Genomic DNA, 22837 nt, shown 5'->3' with positions numbered 1-22837 from the left:
TTCCAGTTTAAAAAAAAAATTGTCGTCTGCTTTCACTAGACATAGAACTGACGAGTTTTCTTTACGAGCAAACAACTTCCTCTGGAGGACACAGCAAGAGTTCCAAATCACGAACACCGAAGGTCAGCTTGCTTTATTCGTCGAAGAATCACTGGAGGCTTTACATCGGTGTTAAAAGTTGAAACAGCGGTCAGTTACTTTCGGAATACCCGGTCGACTATAGGAGGGGGACTGAGGATTTAGCGACCAACAGAAGCATAAGCGTAATTATGTGTGAATTCATTCACTCAATGGCTAAATAACATACCCGGGAGCTTTAACACAAGTGTTGCCAGATTTTTTAACCTTCAAGAGACAAATGTTCAGTTGGGCAACAGAAAAAGGCGTTTCATTCTTTTACTCGTGAAAAATGAAAAGTACATTTTTTCTGTGATTTATTGGTCTTCACTATATTTTAATGACGAATTTGTAAGGCTTAAAATGCTTTCGTTTGATTTTACATATTAAAACAATCAATGTAGTTCTAAACGTAGTTGAAAATGATTGTTAATTCACTTTTTTATCAAATTCGGGGTACATTTATTTCGTACATCAGTCCATTTTAATCCCATCTGTCAAAAAAAAAAAAAAAATTCCACGAAGCTGTTGGAGCTAGGGATACTAAAGATGAACGATAAGACGTGAAAAATATTAGGGGTTCCATTCTTGGAAAACCCATCATTTCCTTCAATTTCTCAATCGTACCTTTTTTTTGTCATCAAAAGACTGTGCCACGTCCAGGCCTCTTAATTATTTAAAAGTCTTCGTATAAGGAGTCCATCTTCAGTTGCTCAGTCCTTGCGTTAGTGCTTAATTCACCCATTATTTCTCTTGTCTTACTTTTATTCTGTGCTCAATCGTTTTGCGAATCCCGTGCATTTCAGCAACTGATAGAGAATATGATCCAATCTTCTTCCTTTTCGTTTCTACCTATAACATACCGTTAGGCAGAAACGACAAAGACGCCAAAGTTTTTTCTCTCCTCCTCCTCCTCCTCCTCCTTCTTCTTCTTCTTAACAACATGTGATTACATTTCTTGACAGACGAGAACATTCATCGCGGAATTCCAGAAAAAAATGAGATTTTCGTGCAGACCAAAGTGTTAATATCATTTTGACAGCGGGACCAAGCGATAAAAATCTCGTGGCATATTCTTTTATTATTTCTTCCCATTGCATCTCATTCGTTCCAAACTGGAGTTGCAAATCCGCTCTTAAGTTTCGCAGATCTACTGAAAAGACTCCATATTTTTGGTATCAAGCTTTCTACATCCTCTTCCAGTGTATCATTACTGTATTTTGCAGCACTGTTGAGAATATGGACGGGGCAATCGGCCTTTGACAATATATCTTTTTCAGCCAAAAGAAGTGTATAAATGGAATGGTTTCGGCTGAAATTTACATTTGTGTTGTCGGCGGCGAATGCCGAAACTTTACAATCTGTTCTTCTTCAATGTATCTTCGAAACTTGATAAGCGCATTCATCGATACATTCTGCATATTCCAGTAGACGGTTTACAACCCCAGTATCATTATCAAACAATAATAAGCAAATTGGGGAAACATTTTTCTATTTTTTTATTAGTGGCGTCTGTCGCTACAGAAAAGTATAGAGTTTTTTGGATGGTCTTTAAAATATTCTTCGGCCATTATTTCGTATACAATAGCTTCCGCTATTTTTCTTGCGCAGCTAACATTTTGAGCGATTTCTGAATCACTGCAGATATATGGTAATAATTCGTGTGAACAAACTATACTGTTGTAACTACGAGAATGCTTTATCGTGTGATAAGACGAGAGTTGTCCAGCAGTAATCTTGTATGACTCCGAGGCATATGGTTCAGGCATCGAGAAATATTTGGATAAGGTACTTGACGCTCTGTCTTTAACAAGTCACGTAAGATTTAGTAAATGTGCGTTGCTTTATATCAGCAACGTCCCATAAGCTCAAGAGAAATATTTATTGCATAACCATTTTTCTAGTTCGGATTGTATTTAGTAAGCCTTTTGGCTTTCTTAGAAGGTATTCCACCACTTCTAGACGAAGTATCTATGTCACTGTCACTTACAACACTCATTTTGTCTAAACGCTTAGAAATGATTCACAAGCGTAACACGTATTACACTCAACAGTTTTGCAAAACAATGAACAAAGTTTTAAACTAGAATGACAATCAAGAATGGAATTAAAAAATCGTTCCACTACTGTTAATACGCCTTGACATAGCTTTTAAACGAGTCAGCAAACGAACGAAAACGCTAAACACAAAATTGTAGAAAGAAAGCGAATTGCATAATAAACAACGAGAAGAAGGTAAAACAGACGGCCACGCGCGAGGACGGGAATCGGAAATTACGGCCGCGCGATGGCACTCTCGTAGTGTACACTTCTGAAATTGTCCCATGAACTGTATTCCAGGGTCGCATGACCCTCAGTTATTTGCTGGAGAAGTTGCCTGAATATAGGACATTTTGTAATGAAATTGGACTCTCATATACTGAACGCGTTTTATTTCACCTCTGTCGTGTACTGCCTCATCAGTATTAATACCGCCAAAATTCGAGACTACGTAAAAACTGAAATGGAAGCTTTCCAGTGAGGCATCTTTTAAGATCTACATCCACATTGATACTCTGCAATTCACTTTTAAGTGCCTAGCAGAGGGTTCACCCAATCACCTTCACAATATCTCTCTATTGTGCCAATCACGTACAGCGCGCGGAAAAAAACGAACACCTATATCTTCCCATGAGAACTCTGATTGCCCTTATTTTATTATGATGATAGTTTCTCCCTATGTACGTCGGTGTCAACAAAATATTTTCGCATTCGAAGGAGAAAATTGGTGATTGAAATTTCGTGAGAAGATTCTGCCGTAACGAAAAACGCCTTTGTTTTAACGATGTCCACCCCAAATCCTGTGCCACTGCAGTGACACACTTTCCTCTATTTCACAATTATACAAAACGTGCTGCCCTCCTTTGAACTTTCTCGATGTACTCCGTCAATCCTATCTGGTAAGGATCCCACACCGTGTAGCAACACTCCAAAAGAGGACGGACAAGCGCAGTGTCTATTGGCTATGTTACCTTTTCTAAGTGTCCTTCCAATAAAATGCAGTCTTTGATTAACCTTCCCCAAATGGGTTCCTTTTAGCACTCATGTGGATGACCTCACTCTTCGTTATTTAAGATCAATTGCCAATTTTTGCCCCATACAATCTTTTCGAAAAATCTTTTTGCAGTTTTTTTTTATCTTCTGATGACTTTATAAGTCGATAAACGACAGCATCATCTGCAAACAACCAAAGACGGCTGCTCAGACTGTGTCTTAAATCGTTTGTATATAAAGGAATAGGCCCTATAACACTACCTTGGGGAACGCCAGAAATCACATCTGTTTGTGCCATCACCATGACGTTATTGTGAAAATTTACGAAACTAGAGCGACATAAAAACAACCGTAATAACGAAAATATTGCTAAAAGTCATAAGACGATGTGTTGTGATTATTGCAGTGAAATATTGTAAAATATAGAAAATGAACCATGAAAATTACTATTAATACGAAAACTATGTATTTCAAGGATAATCTGTGAACTAAGATAAAAATGAATAAACAGTCCTCTAACGAGGAAGAAAGAGAAAAAAAAACTAACTATTCTTCGTTTTGTTCTTGATTGTAGAAAGACGCCGTTGACCATCCGTGATGAGAATGGTATGTGTTTGTTACTAATACTGTAAGAAAAAGCATTCTTATGATAATAATTAATTCTATAAACGTGTAAAATTGTGTTTTTCATTCAATAGTATACGGAAAGGGATCCCATAATTATTACTGAATAGTTTGCAGTTTTCATATACTGAGCTGATTGTTGTATCCTAGCCAGGAATGCCACCCGAGCCCGCTGCCAAAAGGTTGGCAGCATCACAGTCCGGACGCCATCCGCATAAGCAGCGCCAGCGAGACAGGAAATCGCCGCAAGTCTGCGCGCGCCACCGCTGGCTTCTGGCTTCTTAAGCGCTGGAGTCGCGAGCGCTAGGACAGTTCTGTATTCGCCGCTCAGTTGTATACTCGCCACCGAATTGTGTACTTGCTATTCAGTTGTGTGTTCATCGCGGCAGAGTAGTTGTTTGTCGTCAGCCGACGCTGACCTAGCCGCTCCGACTCGAACTAGACAGATTTCTGTAGACACCGAGTTCACTACTGTGTTTCTGTATCTTCATGAATAAAGATAAGTACCGACTTTTATTTAATCAGAGTGTTTGGGGTTTCATCTTTCTGTTTACTGTTCCAGCGGACCGGTCGGCCCGTTATTAAAAGTGTGGCGGTGACTTCGTAAGCCATTTCTACAGCCAAGTGTTTGTCGCTACGAACACCGCCACAAAACTGATTTTGTTTCAAAGACGCTATTACGGGCGAGAACATACAACTGTATGTAGCCTATCCTTTCGCAAAAATGTCGGCTGAACTTGTCTCCGGCTTTGGCCAGTTCTCAGCGTATATAACGATTTGAGCATCAGTGCTTTCTATTAGCGCTTGGAGCTCTTGTACTTTCCCAACACAGCTACGACATTTTGCAACTGTTATACCGATGGTTCCTGTATCTACGTTGTTCTTGTGTTCGGCCTGCACCCTTTGTGTTTTACCGAGACCCTCTAACAAAAAAAAATTGCCCATTTCACGCCACATAGCACCTGCTACCCGTGTAGCCGCATCCTGCGTGTAGTGGGCTCCTGACCTATTTCAGCAGAACCCGAAACCCAACCAGCCTACCGTGCGAGTCGCAGAACCGTCTGAGCCTCTGATTTAGACCCTCCACTTAGCTCTGTACCCAAGGTCCGCAATCGGTCCTGTCGACTACGCTGCAAATGGTGAGCTCTGCTTTTGTCTCGCAAGCAAGACTGGTAGCCTTTACCACTTCTGTTAGCTGCTCGATACCAGAGCGCATCTCTTCCGATCCAAAATGACAAAATCTTGGTACCGACATGAGCCACCACCTGCAGTTGGCTGCACCCTGTGTTCTTCATGGAATCCGGAAGGATCCATTCCACGTCTAGAATGACTCCACCCGGTATGCACACAGAGTGCACATTTGCTTTCTTCCCCTTCCTGGCAGCCATGTGCTTAAGGGGCACCATAACGCGCCCAACATTGGAGTTCGCAACTACCAACAATCCCACCCTCTGCGATTGCCCGGATCTTGCAGGCTGAGAGGTTTCCTATGAAACAGGACAGGTTACTGCATCTGGCTGAGCGACAGTGTCAGCCGGACAGCACCTGGAATCTGTTTGTCAGACTAATAAGGTACGTTGTCCAAGACGCGACGCACACTAGCGACTGCGACGGGTCGCTACGTGACGTCAGAAGTTGTCCGCTGGCGCATGCGCAGTTCGAGTTTGGGATGCGACGCGCGACTGTTGCGGCAGCTGTCGCAGCACTGCACCAGTGAGCAGTGTTGCGACGGAAGTCGCACGACACAAAGACGTACGGCTGCGAGAAAGATGTCGAGCCAGTCAAGGAAAACTGAAATGAGCCACTCACAGGATGTGATGCTCTGTGAGCTGGTCTCGCAACAGCCTTGCCTTTACGATTTGAAGAACCCTAAATATAGAGACACTATGTTCAGAGACAGAATTTGGGAAGAAATTGGTGCACAGTTGAAACTGGCAGGTGAGTGAAATATATAATATTTTCCAATTAATGCAAATTTTTCAGGCCTGTTATGAAAATCAGTATAATCCATGCAGATGTAGAATTAGAATGATGAAAATGAACTTGAAGGTCAATTTTCGCATTACTCTTTTTTGTGACGATAAAAATTGAAAACGGCAAATACATTATAAAATGAACAATCTAAAGTACAACGAGAAAGTTACATTTTACAATACCTTCACTCTGAAAGTAAACGGTAGATTGGTGTCTTGATGATACCTTCTAGTTGTGAAAAACCACCACCAGATTGTTGTACAGCTTTCTGTAATCAATAGATGTTCGTTTTTGAGTAAGGCGTTTCTCAACAGATTGCGCAAGCAGTATGCTGCAATATGTAATTTGTCACATTCACTTCAATTCATTGGTAGAAGATGGTGCTCAAAAAACTTGTGCCAAAAGTGCACTACTGTTTTACAAGGCCCTTCTGGTCTGACACAGTCCACAATTGAAATTCGTCATTTGTAAATCCTGGAGTCATCTTTTGAGTGCAGCTTGGCAAGATTAAATGTTGATGTCATCCATAACGATGTATGCTGTCAGAATACAAGAATATGGAAGTTCATTTCGATGGGAATAAAGATTCAGTCGGCTATGAAAGTTGCCTTAGCTTGTTCCAAAAGTTTCTGCATGGGAGAAACTGACAAGTATAATTTGGGGAAATTTTGTGAACAAGCATGGACATTATTTCTTCCACATTTCTGCCAGTGTATACTGTAGACGTTCAGAATCAAAATTCTAGAGATGTTTAAGGTGTAACCCTATCTTGTTGTCAAGAACTTGAAACAATGCAATGAAGCTGGCGTGCGCTTATTGTTAATAAACTTATCTTTCATTTGAATTTTAGGTGAAATGTGCAAAAACAGATGGAGGAATATTCGGGACTCGTATCAGAGAAATAAACGAGAAAGAAAGCTTGGAACAGGTTCAGATGCCTCAGCAAAACCAAGAAAATGGGTTCTGCTTGATCACTTGGCTTTAAGAAACCTACGTTTCGTGGCATTTTAAATGAAATTGTCAAGAGCATATGGAGAAATATTAGTAACTCATACCGTAGGAATATCACATAAAATGGTTTCATTAGGTCCAAATGTGTCAGCGAAACAAAACAAATGCATTCTCTATCGTGTGATGACCACACGATTCTCGTCGCGCGTCGACAAAACTGGCGGCTAGTCGCGACGCTCCCGGAGATATATGAGCCCAAATCTCGGAAACTGAGATCGATATCAATCTGATCTCAACTTAAAAAATAATTTCGATATGTTAGCTTCTTTTCATCGGCAACGATGTATGACCTAACGTGAACCATACGTAAAGTAGCCAGCGACCACATTTTTCACTGTACACAATTCAAATTTTATGCAGTAGGTTACTTGTAAATTAAATATCGGGATAACTGTGACGAATATCGGAAAAATAGACACCTCATTATCAAGCTGTGATGTGAAACTGTAAGATACGCAAACATCAATTTTTTGTGCCTTTTACTTTCCTCACAATTGATTGAGAAGTAATATACAGCGAAAAAAACACGCAAAACCGGAAGAGATACTTTTCAATTTTTTAAAGTAAAAGGAGAATCTGTATCGAAAAACTAACTCTGGGAGCCGATGTAACTTTGTTGCATTAACATACAGTATTTTTTACAGCAAGAAAATCGGAATTCTTATTTTTCTTATGTATTTGAATCCGCCGCCGCCGACCGGAGCTTGGGAAACGGCGACGACTCCAGTCGTGTTGCGGCCGTGTCGCCGTAGGCCAGGGTGGGGAAAGAGGAGGGGGCAGCGTCGCAGTCGCAGCCAACTGTCGCGTCTTGCACAACGTAACTTTAACTGGGGAGGCCTTCCCCGGGGAAGTCTTTCGCCTCCAACCACGCCACGAGGCGACCTCCCACTCGATCATGGGTGAGGGGGCGTCAACCTCAGTGTGAGCAGTAACCGTGACGGCCACCGGCGAGGAACAACTGGAGGACTTGGATGTGATGGACGTCCGTTGGATCCCCACGGCCGGCCCACAACAGTGATGCCCATCCAATGCAGCTTCAAGTTGTGTAACCGAAGCCATCACAACCTAGAGCTCGACACGCATCCACACACAACAATCACAGTTCCTACCCGTGCTAGAGACCGTGGGTAACTTCACTACTCAGAAAAATGGACTATCGACACTTGCTGCGGAGCTATCCTGCAGACCCTGACAAAAACGCAAGAACTGTATCTAATAAATTAGATTAATATGCAAAGATTCAAAAACCGACTACCGAAGAACTCCGGTGAGACTAAATAATTCGCTCCTGATTTGGAACTTCTAATACGTCAGAAATTCGGTTTACTTTCCGACGCAAACGGAAACGCGGGAACTGTGTATTAGTTATTAAATTAACAGTCAGAAACCCCCGAAACTAAACTGTCAAAGCACACAGATGAATTTATTCAATTCGCTCCTGGTTCTAAAAACAATTTGCAGTTCAACCCTCAAACGGAGTTGTGTGGTCCTTTTCCATACCAGTGAAACTGTATATCGCTGCATTTCCTCTTTTGGTCATTCTATGGTTGGCGGTCCCACATACTTTGCCAATGTTGACAATTTAGTTGTTTTCCAACTGGATCTAGTTTTTTTGGAAAGGCCATCTGTTTGTAAAATTTAAGATCTGGTTTCTAGTGGGAAATTAAGTCTTTTTAAAATATTATGTAGTTGAATTCTAGTGCTTTTAATATTACATTCTCCGAAAAGTTTATTTTGTTCATTCTAGTTCATTTCAGTATGCTCAACAGGTTACAGAATAAATTACTTTCTTGCAACCGCTTATACTATAAAATCTGTTAAGAAACATAAAACGTTTGTTCGAAAGGCTGCTTTCTGGCTAGAGCGCATGCGCAGAGCGGAAGTCGCGTTCGAAGCGAGTCTGGTCCCTAATCTGGCTACTTGAAGTGGGGCGCCAGCTGTTTGAAGAGCGACTAGCAAGTAGCAACAAGTAGCCAGATTTTACCTACGGAAAATTTTCTGGTGCTGTAAAGTTGCCGTTTCGCGCATGCGCATGGTTAAGTGGCTTGTAGTGAGGGAACGTGGCCGCGTTTTTCGATTGTCTTTCAACAGCCGATCGCATTAGTTCAATGTTTGTGGATCTTCGATAATTGTAAGGTAAGCACTTTATTTGTTCTTATTTTTATAATTCTTATAAAATCACCTATAAAGTTCAGCTGTTCGCCGCTCGGTGACAGTCGATCAGTAAAATGCGTTCGAAGAGCCCAGACACCATGCACGGGCTCTTGACAATGTTGACGCATATGCGCAGTAGCGCCTGTTTGCTGGTTCTTCAAGTAGCTCCCTGGCAGCTCTTCGAACGAACCTAAGCTTAATTGCTACTGGTACTCAACAACGTAAATAACGAGTGCAAGAAGTACGGAACTCTCTTATTTTGTAAAATTATTTTAAATGTACGAAAAATTGAAATGGTAATTTAACTAACTACAATAATGCATGATACGTTATAATACACATTCCCATTGTCGAGGACCGAGCAGCTTAACGCAACGCAAACTGCTTGTTTTTATTCAGTTATTGCCGAGTTCGTGTCAGAGGTGCTGTGCTTAGTGCTTGTTGTTCTCGTCATAGTGATTGATTAAAGTTCTCTTAAAATGGATAAATTGGAAATTTGTCCACTGGTTATCATAAGCTGTACGAGATAACACAAAGGCATTCTGTAAAGTGTGTCACTGTACTGTAAAAGCTCGGTTACCGGATGTAGAAAATCACGCAGAAAGAAAAAAAAAAACACAAATCTGCAGTTTCTTCCTTTTCCTCCCAAAGACAGGCAAAAATTAATTTTAAACCAGTTCAGGATTCCATACGACGTTACGAAGCTGGAGGGTCACTCGCTCTGTGTCCGCACATTGTGCTATAATGTCGTGTAGTCACTTAGGAGAAATACGAGGTTCATCCGGAAAATACGTATAAAGTTGAATCATAACTTTATTTTACAACTATTCAGGTATTACAATATGGTCGCCTTCAACGTACTCGCCCTGAGACGCGATACACTTCTGCCAACGCCGTTTCCACTGCTGATAACATTGCTGAAAGTCTTCAGTTGTGATGTTGTTCAGTTGCTGCGTCGTTTTCGCTTTGATGGCTTCCATATCTCCTAAGTACCGCCCCCGAAGCACCATTTTGCATTTCGGCAACATGAAGTAGTCACACGGGACTAAATCGGGTTAATAATGCGGGTGGTCTGTCACGGTGATTGAGCTTCGGGCCAACGAGCGACGTGTGAGCGGGCGCATTGTCGTGATGAAGGAACCACCTGCCCCCTTTTGCCAACTCCGGTCGAACTCGGGCCACACGAGCTCTGAGGCGTGTCAGAACTTCAACGTAAAAATTTCCGTTCACTCTCTGGCCGGGAGGGACAAATTCCTTGTGAACAATGGCCCTAGAATCAAAGAAAACAATCAACATCGTCTTCACATTGGACCTTGATTTTCGCGACTTTTTTGTTCTCGGTTGTGCTGCTAGTTTCCATTCCTTGCTTTGGGATTTGAGCTCCACATCGAATTCGTAAAACCAGGACTCGTCTCTAGTGATGACTCAGTTGAGGAAGTCCCCTCGTTCCTCTGCTTCCAACCAATCCTCACAGCACTCAATTCTCTTTGCTTTCTGTTCTGGCGTCAAGAGCTTCGGTACGATTTTCGCACACAATTTCTTCATTTCAAGTTTTTATGTCAGGATTTCGTGAACGATTGTTTTGGGGATTGACAACTCGTCAGCGATCATTCTGACTGTCAATCTACAGTCTTTAAGAACACAAGCCCGAATTCGTTCAACATTTGCATCGGAACTCGATGTAGACGGGCGTCCTGGGCGAGGGTCATCGTTCACTTCTTCTCGGCCATCCCGGAACCTTTTTAACCACTTGTTCACGGTTGGTTCCTTCAGAGAATTGTCTCCGTAAACCTGTTTCAAACACTCAAAAATCTCACGGCCATTCTTGCCTAGCTTTGCAAGAAACTTCGATGTTGACGCGCTGTTCCTCGATCAGAGAGAGCTCCATGCCGACGGCAGATGAAAAAGGGTAACTGTCAACAAGCTGCCGCACACTCCCACCTTCACGCAGAGTGCTCTGACTCGAACTGAGCATTGATGGGATTGATTACAGCAGTAGTCCCACCTGGCGGTGACTGCAACTTGTAACATAAAGACATTATTCAACTTTTATACGTATTTTCCGGACAAATCTCGTATGTAAAAACAGGTTCAAAGACAGTCTTATTGCGAGCCAGATTAAGTTACATCGTACAAAGTGTAGTGCTATTATCAACAATGCTCTTGGGCCCTATTTTGCGAACGATCTGAAAAGTGATGATGGTATGCGCAGTATTTTAATTGGCGAATCAACTGATAGTTGTCATTGAACTTCTAGCAATTGCTGTAAGTTATCATAGTAAAACATCTCACAAGATTGTTTCGACACTTCTTACACTAGTCGAACGTGAATAATGCAGTGCTGAGTCTATTGTATCAGCTATTAAAGAGGCGTTGAAAGAATTTAATTTAGATTTAAATAAATTGCAGGGAATAGGAACAGATAATGATGGTCGGTATTAAAACGGAGTGTATGAAATACTTAAAAGGGAGAGTCCGGATTTGGTATTTATAAGGTGTGTCTGTCATTCCATTCAGTTGGCAGCAACTGCAGAGTGTCTTCCAAGAAATTTGGACTTTTTGATTACGAAAACTTACAACTGGTTTTTCTCGATCTTCTTCACGACAGCTCTTTTACCGCCAGATTTTCTCAGTCCTAAATGACGAGGAGGAGCCACTGAAAATATGTAGAATAATTGAGCAATGGCTCGAGTTAAAAACTAATTTTGAAATTTTTAGACAAATCGAAAAATGCTACACAGTTGGACTGCTCTATTCGATGTTCAGTGACAAACTTAATTTACTATACTTGCTATTTTCGAAACCTATCCTCTCAAGTCTTCAGAGAGTCAATAAGTAATTCGAGTCAAATGGTGTGGACCCATGCAAGTTATTAGATGATCTGGTAATTCTTATTCCCCCTCTTCTTAAGCAAGTAGTCATTCCCACCTGTCCAGTTCAGAGAAAATATCTTGACAATGATTTCGAAAAACACCTACATCCAAAGCCGTATCTTGGATACTTGTTTGAAAAAAATATCAGAAAATAGTAACAAAATAACCGAAGGTGAAGAAAAAATATAGAAAGATGTGTAAAATTTGTTTCTTAACTTGTCAAACAATTACAGCAAAGATTGCCTGATAATATTGAAGTATTGAGGAAAATATCTCTTCTTGCGGTTTCAAAGGCGGAAAGAACCCTTAATTCTCCTGTTAGAAAGCTCTCACTTGGATAATGATTCAATGACAATAACTGAATTACAGTGGCAAAAAATTACCGTCGTCCAATGGGATAACGTTAACAATTCTGTCGATTTCTGGTGTGAGGTTTACAGATACCATGACGCCAGCGGTGAAAATCCTTTTAAAGAACTTGCAGAATTTGCATTATCTAGGCTTGTGGCTCGTAAGTCTCTGGTCCAACGGCGAGGTAAAAAGAATATTCAGCCAGTTAAATCTCGTCAAAAAGAAGATAAAGAATCGAATGGTACAGATATGGTAAACGCCATATTAGGAATTCGTGCAGGTCTTCGCAGAAAGAATTGGTGCTACCATAATTACATATTTCCTGCGTCAGTTCTCAGAACAAGTGGGACAACTGAAGCATATAAATCGGGACCAATTTCTACTGCAGCTTCTCTTTCTCATGGGGACGGTGGCGATAATGAAGACGACATTCTTATCCAGTTTTAGATAAGTTTAGTAAAAAATGTGTTCTTTATGTAGTCTATCTCTCGAGTGAGTGGCGTTTCATTGTCATTTCTATATTTCTGAATAAAAATTTAGAATCTAGTTCTTTTAAAGCATTTTTGGTCTTTTTTACTCTCAGTCTAGTTGGAAGAAGTTATATACTGTTGGCAACACTGTAACTTGCCACCAGCTGATAACTAACCGGCAGAGAAACTAGCAGCATTGTCAATACGTTTGCTTTCTCACAAGGGAACCTCTCCATCGCACCCCCCTCAGATTTAGTTATAAGTTGGCATAGCGGATAGGCCTTGAAAAACTGAACACAGATCAATCGAGAAAACAGGAAGAAGTTGTGTGGAACTATGAAAAAAATAAGCAAAACATACAAACTGAGTAGTCCATGCGCAACATAGCCAACATCAAGGAGGGTGTGAGCTAAGGAGTGCCGTGGTCCCGTGGTTAGCGTGAGCGGCTGCGGAACGAGAGGTCCTTGGTTCAAGTCCTCCCTCGAGTGAAAAGTTTACTTCTTTTATCTTCGCAAAGTAATGATCTGTCCGTTCGTTAACTGAAGTCTCTATTCACTGTAATAAGTTTAGTGCCTGTGTTTTGCGACCGCACCGCAAAACTGTGCGATTAGTAGACGAAAGGACGTGCCTCTCCAATGGGAACTGAAAACATTTGACAGCAAGGTCATAGGTCAACCGATTCCTCCACAGGAAAACACGTCTGATATATTCTATACGACACTGGTGACGGCATGTGCGTCACATGATAGGAATATGTTGTTGACCCACCTAACTTGTACACTTGGCGAATGGGTAAAAAGATTCTTCTACCTTGCCCGATTTAGGTTTTCTTGTGGATGTGATAATCACTCTCAAAAAAGTGATGAGAACATAACGGACGGACAGATAATAATTGTCTGAAAATAAAAAATAAAAGTTTTCACTCGAGGGAAGACTTGAACCAAGGACCTCTCGTTCCGCAGCCGCTCACGCTAACCACGGGACCACGGCGCTGTCCATGGACTACTCAGTTTGTATATTTTGCTTATTTTTTCATAGTTCCACACAACTTCTTCCTGTTTTCTCGATTGATCTGTGTTCCATTTTTCAAGGCCTATCCACTGTGCCAACTTATAACTAAATCTGAGGGGGGTGCGATGGGGAGGTTCCCTTGTCAGTGTTTAGCTGTAAAGTTTGGGTGGTGTCGTCATTGATGCTACGGTACCGTAAGTGTTCGTTTTCCATGTGGTCAAAATATACTTAACTAAAAAATTTATTTTAACTCTTATTTGATGTTTTCATTTCATTGTTACTATGGCCTCGTGCTCTCATTCGCCTGAATTCCAGCATTCTAAGATCGGTGAAGAAAGTTCAACACTGTGTGGCTTTTCAAATCACAGAACATTGATTTCTTATGTCCTTAAAAAAGGTAAACCTGTAACTTCGATCGTAAGTACGCGTCATTCAAATAACAGAGATTCGGAAAAAGGAACATCAGGATTAAGTCCAACCCCTCGTCCAAGTCGTGGGAGATGGGCAACGGCACAAAGTAGGGGATTGCCTTTAGGGGCGATGTACAGCGGGGCCTCCGTGTGCCCCAGGACCGCTACGGTAGCTGAGAAGGCCCTATGGGAACCCTGAAACGTGACGGCTAACGGGGCTCTGGTGAAGCTGCGATAGGCCTAGCAAGCCAGTAGTGGATAAATCAACTGCTTTCAAAAAGGGAACATGCCTCGGATCACGGAACGGATTTAAAGGAAACGGACCAAGCAATGGAAAAGGATTACGAGATGGTTTACGGCTGGGCACCTTAAACGTAAGGACTCTAACTGGGAAGTTAGAAGAAATTGTAGAAATGATGGAAAGGAGGAAATTGGACATCTTGGGACTTGCTGAGACTAGGTGGAGAGGAGTTGGTGAAAAACCACTAAGTAAAGGATGTAAACTGTACTGGATAGGGAATGAGAGGGGAAGAAATGGAGTGGCAATAGTGGTCAGAGAGGGTCTGCAGGAGGAGGTGGAAGGTATCAATGATCGAATGATAAAAGCCAGAGTACGGGTGAAAGGAAAAAGCATTGAAATCATCCAAGCATATGCCCCACAGGTGGGGTGTACAAAAAAGGAGAAGGAGGAATTTGAAGATGACATGCAAAAGCAGCTAAATGGAGGAAATCAGATTATAATAGGGGACCTCAATGCACATGTTGGCACAGACAGGAAAGGATTCGAGGAGATAATGGGACCAGAGGGCTGGGGGAACCGAAATAGAGAAGGAAAATTGTTGCTGGAATTCTGCAAGAGGAATGGGCTGGCGATCGCAAATTCGTGGTACAAGAAGAGGAGTAGTCACAAAATAACTTGGTACAGTGGGGACTGGTCCCAAACTTCAGTAGTAGACTATGTACTAGTGGATAGGCAGATGATGAGCAGCCTCACAGATGTTAAGGTCATACCATCTGAGGCCTTAGACAGCGACCATCGGCTGTTGGTAGCCACCCTAAGAGAGAAAAAAGATAGGAGGGCAACAGATATACAGGAGAAAAGGTTGAAGACATGGATGCTGAAAGAGGATGAACGGAGGACCCAGTACCAGACACTGATCAGGAAGAAGCTGCCAAAGGAAGATCAGAGAACAGTGGAAGAAGAATGGGGCGATTTTAAGAGGGCTCTAGTTGAGGCAGCTGAGACTGTGTGCGGAAGAACTAGCACAAAGAGGAGAAGTAGGGAAACCCCATGGTGGAACAACATATGTAAAGAGGCAGTACTTCGAAAGAACAAAGCCTTCAGAGAATGGTTCCAGACCCGAACAGAGGAAGCTAGGGTAAAATATAAGGAAAGCAAGAAAGCGGCACAGACCATAGTAAGGGCGGAGAAGAAGAAGTGGATGGAAAAATGGACAAGAATGTTAGAAGAGGACAGTGAAGGGAACAAAAAAGTACTTTACACCATGGTAAGAAATAAGAGGAATGACAGAAGCGAGTGCCTGAGGATCATGGATAATAATGGAAGAGTTGTGGAGGAAATGCATGAGCTCAAAAAGATTTGGAAGGAGTACTTTGAAGATCTGTTGAATGCTGCCAAGCAGGTAACTAACAGCGATGGAGAGCCTAAGGCAGCAGACGATTATAATAGTGGGGAAATTGATGATCTAACTTGGAATGAAATGGAAGAAGCCATAAAGAGGATGAAAGGGGGCAAGGCACCAGGTTGGGACGAAGTAACAGTGGATATGATACGAGCAGCAGGAGAAGTAGGAACCCAGTGGCTATACAGAGTGCTGAGGGTGGTGTGGAAGGAGAACAGAATTCCTGAGGATTGGAAGAAAGGAATTATAGTCCCGATCTTCAAGAAAGGGGATAAAAGGAGATGTGAGAACTACAGAGGAATCACCCTGCTATGCCACTGTGGAAAAATCTATGAAAAGATGCTGGAGAAGAGAATAAGAAGCAGTATTGAAAGTAGACTGCAAGAGGAGCAGTACGGTTTCAGACCGGGAAGATCAACAACGGACCTCATATTTGCGGTAAGGCAACTGCAGGAAAGGCACTATGAGTACGGGAAGGACTTAATCATGGCCTTTTTGGATATTGAGAAGGCGTATGACAGTATCTGTAGGGACAAGCTCTGGGATGTGCTGAACGCAAAAGGGATGGATGAAGAGATTACACGAAAAGTCAGAAAAATGTATGAGGGAAGTGAGAGTTGTGTGAAAGTGGGGAGGGAACGTACTGCATGGTTCAAGCTGGAAAATGGGCTACGACAGGGAAGTGCACTTTCGCCTTTATTGTTTATTATTGTTATGGATGAAATCCTACAGCAAGTATCAGATGCAATTGGAGATCATAAAATGAAAGCAGTGCTTTTTGCCGATGACCTGATGTTATGGGGAAATTGCGTGAAGGAGGTGCAAGAGCAGTTAGATGCATGGGAGGCAACGGCAGCACAATATGGAATGCATTTCTCTGCAAAGAAAAGTGAAATAATCGTCACAACAAGGAAGAAGAATAGGCCAAATGTGGATATAACTTGTGGAGGGGAAAAACTACAAGTGGTAGAGAACTTCAAGTACCTGGGAAGCGTGATTGAAAGTAAGGGGGGAAACGCAATGGAAATAAATGAAAGATGCAGAAAAGCAGGGCAGTTCTACAAATGCATTAGGGGCCTTATTTGGAGCAAGGAGGTGCCACAGAAATCCAAGGGAATTATATACCGAACCTACTTTGTCCCCATATTGACATACGGAAGTGAGACATGGGTAATGCACAAAAGCGACAAAAGTAGAATACAGGCTAGTGAAATGAAGTTCCAGAGGAGCAGGTTGGGTGTAACAAGACGAGACAGATTGCGAAATTTGTATGTGAGGGAAAGACTAAAGGAGGAACCAGTACAGGACAGGATAGAAAAATCAAGACTGCAGTGGTATGGACACATGAAGAGAATGGATGAGGGAAGAATTCCAAAGAGGATGTTTGATCTGCAACTGGAGGGGAAGAGGCCCAGAGGAAGACCAAGAGATAGATGGGTGAAGGGAGTGAAGGAATGTGTGATGAGAAGAGGAGAGAACTGGACGAAGGTGGAAGAGGGGGAATGGTGGAAAGACAGAACACGGTGGAGAGGCTTGTGTTCCCGACAGACCCAGCCAGTGGTTGGAAACTGTCCAAGATGATGAATAACATGTAACTTGAGTAGACCATCTTGAGCAGAAGTGTGCTACCTAAAGCACAAGCACACGAACGTGCGGACAGCCTCTTGTTATTTTTTTCCAATTCTGGTTTAAACGGGGTTAACTCAAGTACACACCTATTTTCCGAGTTGACTTCTTCGCAATACTGCCCACGCAACTTACTAAACCCTATTTAAGCGGCCAAACCTCTTGTTAAATCGTGCGTAAAGGGTGCTGAGAGGACAACATAGGTGAATATTGAACAACGGCGAAAATTTTTTTAATCAATTCATATGAGAAGTTCATTACATGTCGCCAATTTTTTGCTCTCCTTACGTTATTTCTAATACAATAACTAGTTTGAATTTTTGTATTGTAATATACGCAGATATGAAATTTATGAATAAATAACTCTGATGAAAGCAAAATAAATTACTTTTATGGCTAAAACCAAGTGGTACACTTTTGGACCCCATAACACCATTTATAAAGATGTCGCGGTTTCGTGTGAGGGTTAAATTAGATAAGGCTGCTAATGTTCATTTAATAAAACACACATATTAGACGAATATTTTGATGTGTTCACACTCATTCATTCATTACTGCCACACTCTTGGAATCTGGATTATCATGATGTAGGCAACTGGTAGGCCTCTTCTGTTAGGGACAGCTGTGTTCCAACAATGACCATACTTTCTTCATTGCTGTCCAATTCAGCAGACAGATCAGTTTCGACACTGCCCATAACTGTTGCAGGAGCATCAGCATAAGAATGACTATCATCACGAAAGTCACTTTCACGATTCAGTTGTTCTAACACTGTTTCCCGTGTAACATCTTCTGATAGTGAAATGCCATTCCAACGTGCCATTTTCATTTACACTCGGCGACAGAATAGTTATTACGCTGTGTACTCCAGCGCACAGTGACCCTTTGTAAAATGCTTCTGTCAAATTAATCAGATAAAAATGTCTCACAAATTCGATCGCCCGTCCTTTTACTAGGTCTCACTCAATGCTGAATTTACATTGGTGGCAGCGGACTGTGTATGTGCAGTAACAAACTCCAGGGTCAGGATGACACCGATGTACACTTCTAGGGTTAAATCGAGTACAGGAAAGCACCTTCCTTCAGTGGTAGGACCATGGAAAGGTGAAATTAAGTTAAGATGGCAACTTCAAAAATTTTCGTACATGATCAGTTCCAGTGAGGTTCAAGAAAATAGCTTTGCCTGATGGCACTCAAAATCTGTTCGATTAGACTATCGTTCCAGTCAGCATTACAGATTCAGTTGTTAAACCGTTGTGGCATCTCTATAAGAAAGGTATTAAGTATAACGAAAAAAGGTCTGAAACAGGTATCACTGATGAAGAGGACTGGAAAAAATTTAAGTTCATACTGAAATGTCCAAGCAGCCGTATTGTCCACCCACGATAAACAGAGTAGGAACGATAATATTGGGACACTATATACGATCCATCACACGCAGATGTCAGATGCATATGTACATTAGGGCTCGTAGAGCTCTTACCCCCAATAAATCAATATTTTTCTTAGTTACGTATGTAAGAAAATGGGCCTTGATATTAAGGGAAAAAATTCAACTGCTATTAATTACGACACGCAAGAACGCAGCAGTATGTATTTCTGCCATCAACATAAGTAAAGGCAGCGAAATATGAAATTTGTCTGCGCAACATTCAGCAACGCGCGCGCACACCCATCAGCTGGGTTACTTCAAGTATTCACAATGCTGCAACAGGCGACGGTGCAAAACAGCATTATAGATGCAGTTTTCACAAGAAGTCTTACGTTGTTGGTTATTTTAGACTGTTCTGCAATTTCGTTCTATGAGGGTAACAAAGGACTATTAAGAACAAATTAAATTGTTTTATAATGGTAAAATTAAAGCAGCATAGACTGCGCGCCCATTTCGACAGCAACAAAACTATTAGGTTGTAAGTTGCATAAATATTGACAGAGTTTTTTGCACAAAAATTTCAATCTTTAGCTACCTCCGTGTTAGCAAGGCGGCAACGCTTTGTTTCATGTTGCACAGAAAGTGGTAGTCTATGGCTGTACACCAAATGAATCACTGAGCAGGGAGGGGGACCGCTGGATCAGAACGCCGTGGACGTGAACAATTGAAAGTAGTAGAGCGGGAACTCTTGATTTCCAAATACAATAGTGCATGGCAAAACCAAATTAGCTTAACCACAATATTCAGAGAACTGTTACGTATTGGTATTTGACAACGAGTGTAATTCTTCAAAGCTATTTTCTAATCAAATCACCTATACGGAATAACCTAATGCTATCAAGATGTGGGAACCAAATTGCTCGTGGCACTGGCTGGACTTATTAATTAATCCAGACCTTCATAAGTTGATACTTAGCTAGAGAAACGCGACAATGAACAAAATGTGTGTGTAATTTTTTACATGTTACTTCAGCTTTCTCGGCATTAAGTTATTTACTGAATGTTGACAAGCCGCTTCCGCTGTCGGATGTTTTACATTTATATAAAAGGCCTAGTTTCTGTGAATTTAACACTGTCCTGTCTCAGTTTGAGCTATAGTTCATCATTTAGACATAGACCGAGAATTACGGTGAAGAGAATACATTACTCTTGTCGGTTTATATCAACAGTGGTTTCCAATAGCTCTCTCCGGTACCTTTCACAATGATTTTCTTGGGGTTGTTCCCGAGTACTATTGACAGGTAGGTGAGAACTGCAATAATTCTTCGTGTTTACATACTGGCAACCGGCGCGGTACGTTAAAACTGCTTTTTCGATAGCCACATTACTTTCACAACATTTTAATGACGTGTGATGAACACAGCTTCCACAATGTTTACGTTGCTTCAGCAAATACGTACTGATAACGGATTCAGAGCCGGCGTTAGTTGTGTACATGAGCTGTCAGATCCATTGTTTTGATCACATACAAGGTTAACAGAGCAGAAATGAAAGTGAAACATAGTACTCACGTCATCTTCCTTTGGGTGTACGTGACTGCACTGACGACGAATAAACATTCCATTGGCAGAAAACATCCACACTAAAACGAACAGTGAGAATACTCTAAACACACATCCTCCACCTGCCATATTCACGAACCGACTGACGCTCTCTGCCTGAAACAACCGCATGAGGCCGCTGGCAGCTGCTCTCGCGCCGTTCTCTGCTAAAGATGGCAGCGTAATCGGCGCGGCACCGCGGGAATTACAAACTTGTGGAACACCTGGTTACTCGTTGCGCAGGGTGCGGCGTACCGTCACCGTCTGTTCGTACGGTCGTTCATCTATCTATGATATATAATGCGGCATTAAATAAATGATTTACAGATAATTGGGATGGTTATCCATAATTATGTACTATTTGGAAAAAGCAGCACGAATACCCAGTAAAAATCTGGACGATTTCAAATTCGTGCAAAGATTAGCAACTTGCTTCAAATATAAAATTGTGCGCCTAAAGAAATGCAGAAAGGTGGTGTGCCTGACTGCAATATCAACGAGACCCAGCTGGAATCAGTCAACACATACAAATACCTGTGTTACAGTTTGTATGGAAACGAAATGGAATTCTCACGTAGGCTGAGTCTTAGGTAAGGCAGTGACAGACTTCATTTGGTTGGCAGGTTACTGGGAAAATACAGTCTACTGTGGAGACTGCTTACAAAATACTTGTGCATCCCATCTTGCTCAAATGTGTGGGGGCCATACCAAAGAGGAGTAACAGGGAGTGCTGTACATATTCAAAGGACAGTATGATTGGCCATTGGTTTGTTTGACTCACGAGAGAGGGTACAGAAAGGGTGAAAAACACTAAATGGCAGCCGTTTGAATATGACACATCTACTCTGTCTCAATTAAATTACAGCAGCCTATAATATTATGAGGAAGCTGTCCAGTGCCACTCAGATTAGATTAGATTAGATTAATACTAGTTCCATGGATCATGAATACGATATTTCGTAATGATGTGGAACGAGTAAAATTTTCCAATACGTGACTTAATTAAGTTAATTTGACAACATAATTAAGTTAATATAACAACTTTTTTATTGTTTTTGTTTTTTTTAATTTTTTTGTTTTTTTTCCCTTAATTTATATCTAAAAATTCCTCTATGGAGTAGAAGGAGTTGTCATTCAGAAATTCTTTTAATTTCTTCTTAACTACTTGTTGGTTATCTGTCAGACTTTTGATACTATTTGGTAAGTGACCAAAGACTTTAGTTGCAGTATAATTAACCCCTTTCTGTGTCAAAGTTAGATTTAATCTTGAATAGTGAAGATCATCTTTTCTCCTAGTATTGTAGTTATGCACACTGCTATTACTTTTGAATTGGGTTTGGTTGTTAATAACAAATTTCATAAGAGAGTATATATACTGAGAAGCTACTGTGAATATCCCTAGATCTTTAAATAAATGTCTGCAGGATGATCTTGGGTGGACTCCAGCTATTATTCTGATTACACACTTTTGTGCAATAAATACTTTATTCCTCAGTGATGAATTACCCCAAAATATAATGCCATGTGCAAGCAATGAGTGAAAATAGGCGTAATAAACTAATTTACTAAGATGTTTATCACCAAAATTTGCAATGATCCTTATTCCATAAGTAGCTGAACTCAAACGTTTCGGCAGATCATCAATGTGTTTCTTCCAATTTAATCTCTCATCAATGGACACACCTAAAAATTTTGAATATTCTACCTTAGCTATATGCTTCTGATTAAGGTCTATATTTATTAATGGCGCCATACCATTTACTGTACGGAACTGTATGTACTGTATCTTATCAAAATTAAGTGAGAGTCCGTTTACAAGGAACCACTTAGTAATTTTCTGAAAGACATTATTGACAATTTCATCAGTTAATTCTTGTTTGTCAGGTGTGATTACTATACTTGTATCATCAGCAAAGAGAACTAACTTTGCCTCTTCATGAATATAGAATGGCAAATCATTAATATATATTAAGAACAACAAAGGACCGAAGACCGACCCTTGTGGAACCCCATTCTTGATAGTTCTCCAGTTTGAGGAATGTGCTGATCTTTGCATATCATGAGAACTGCTTATTTCAACTTTCTGCACTCTTCCAGTTAGGTATGAATTAAACCATTTGTGCACTGTCCCACTCATGCCATAATACTTGAGCTTGTCTAGCAGAATTTCATGATTTACACAATCAAAAGCCTTTGAGAGATCACAAAAAATCCCAATGGGTGGTGTCCGGTTATTCAGATCATGCAGAATGCAGAAGAGAGTCATTAGAATAGTGAACTGAACTGAAGTAAAACAACAGAATCATGCAAATGTGCTTTCACAACATTTGATATACTCCTTCTAGTACAACGCAGGGGGGTACAGTTCACGTAGGTTTCAAGCTTTTTAACGAACTCCTTGATGATATAAAAACACACTAGAGACATGAAGCTCTTTGAACAATTCTGAGTCATATTTACAGTGCCACTGCTATTGCTCAGTGACTGAGTATAATGGATTTGTAAAGTACTGAATAATAGGCCATTTGCTACCAATGTATCATGGGGGTACAATTACAGTGCAGCTA

At 41.2% G+C, this 22837-nt stretch overlaps 1 protein-coding gene across 1 annotated transcript in view; it reads right to left on the bottom strand.

The window, feature by feature from the left end:
* LOC124794952 (leishmanolysin-like peptidase) overlaps window positions 1-20354 on the bottom strand; it is a 564236-nt gene extending 543882 nt beyond the window's left edge. The window contains exon 1 of the mRNA XM_047258667.1: window positions 20241-20354. Coding sequence (XP_047114623.1) covers window positions 20241-20306 — 66 coding nt within the window. The 5' untranslated portion in view covers window positions 20307-20354. The remainder of the gene's footprint in view (window positions 1-20240) is intronic.
* Window positions 20355-22837: the final 2483 nt, after the last annotated feature.

This window comes from Schistocerca piceifrons, chromosome 4 (genome assembly GCF_021461385.2).
Source record: "Schistocerca piceifrons isolate TAMUIC-IGC-003096 chromosome 4, iqSchPice1.1, whole genome shotgun sequence".
Classification (NCBI taxonomy): domain Eukaryota; kingdom Metazoa; phylum Arthropoda; class Insecta; order Orthoptera; family Acrididae; genus Schistocerca; species Schistocerca piceifrons.
Note: the sequence above shows the minus strand (reverse complement) of the source record. Positions and strands in the feature narration are given on the sequence as shown.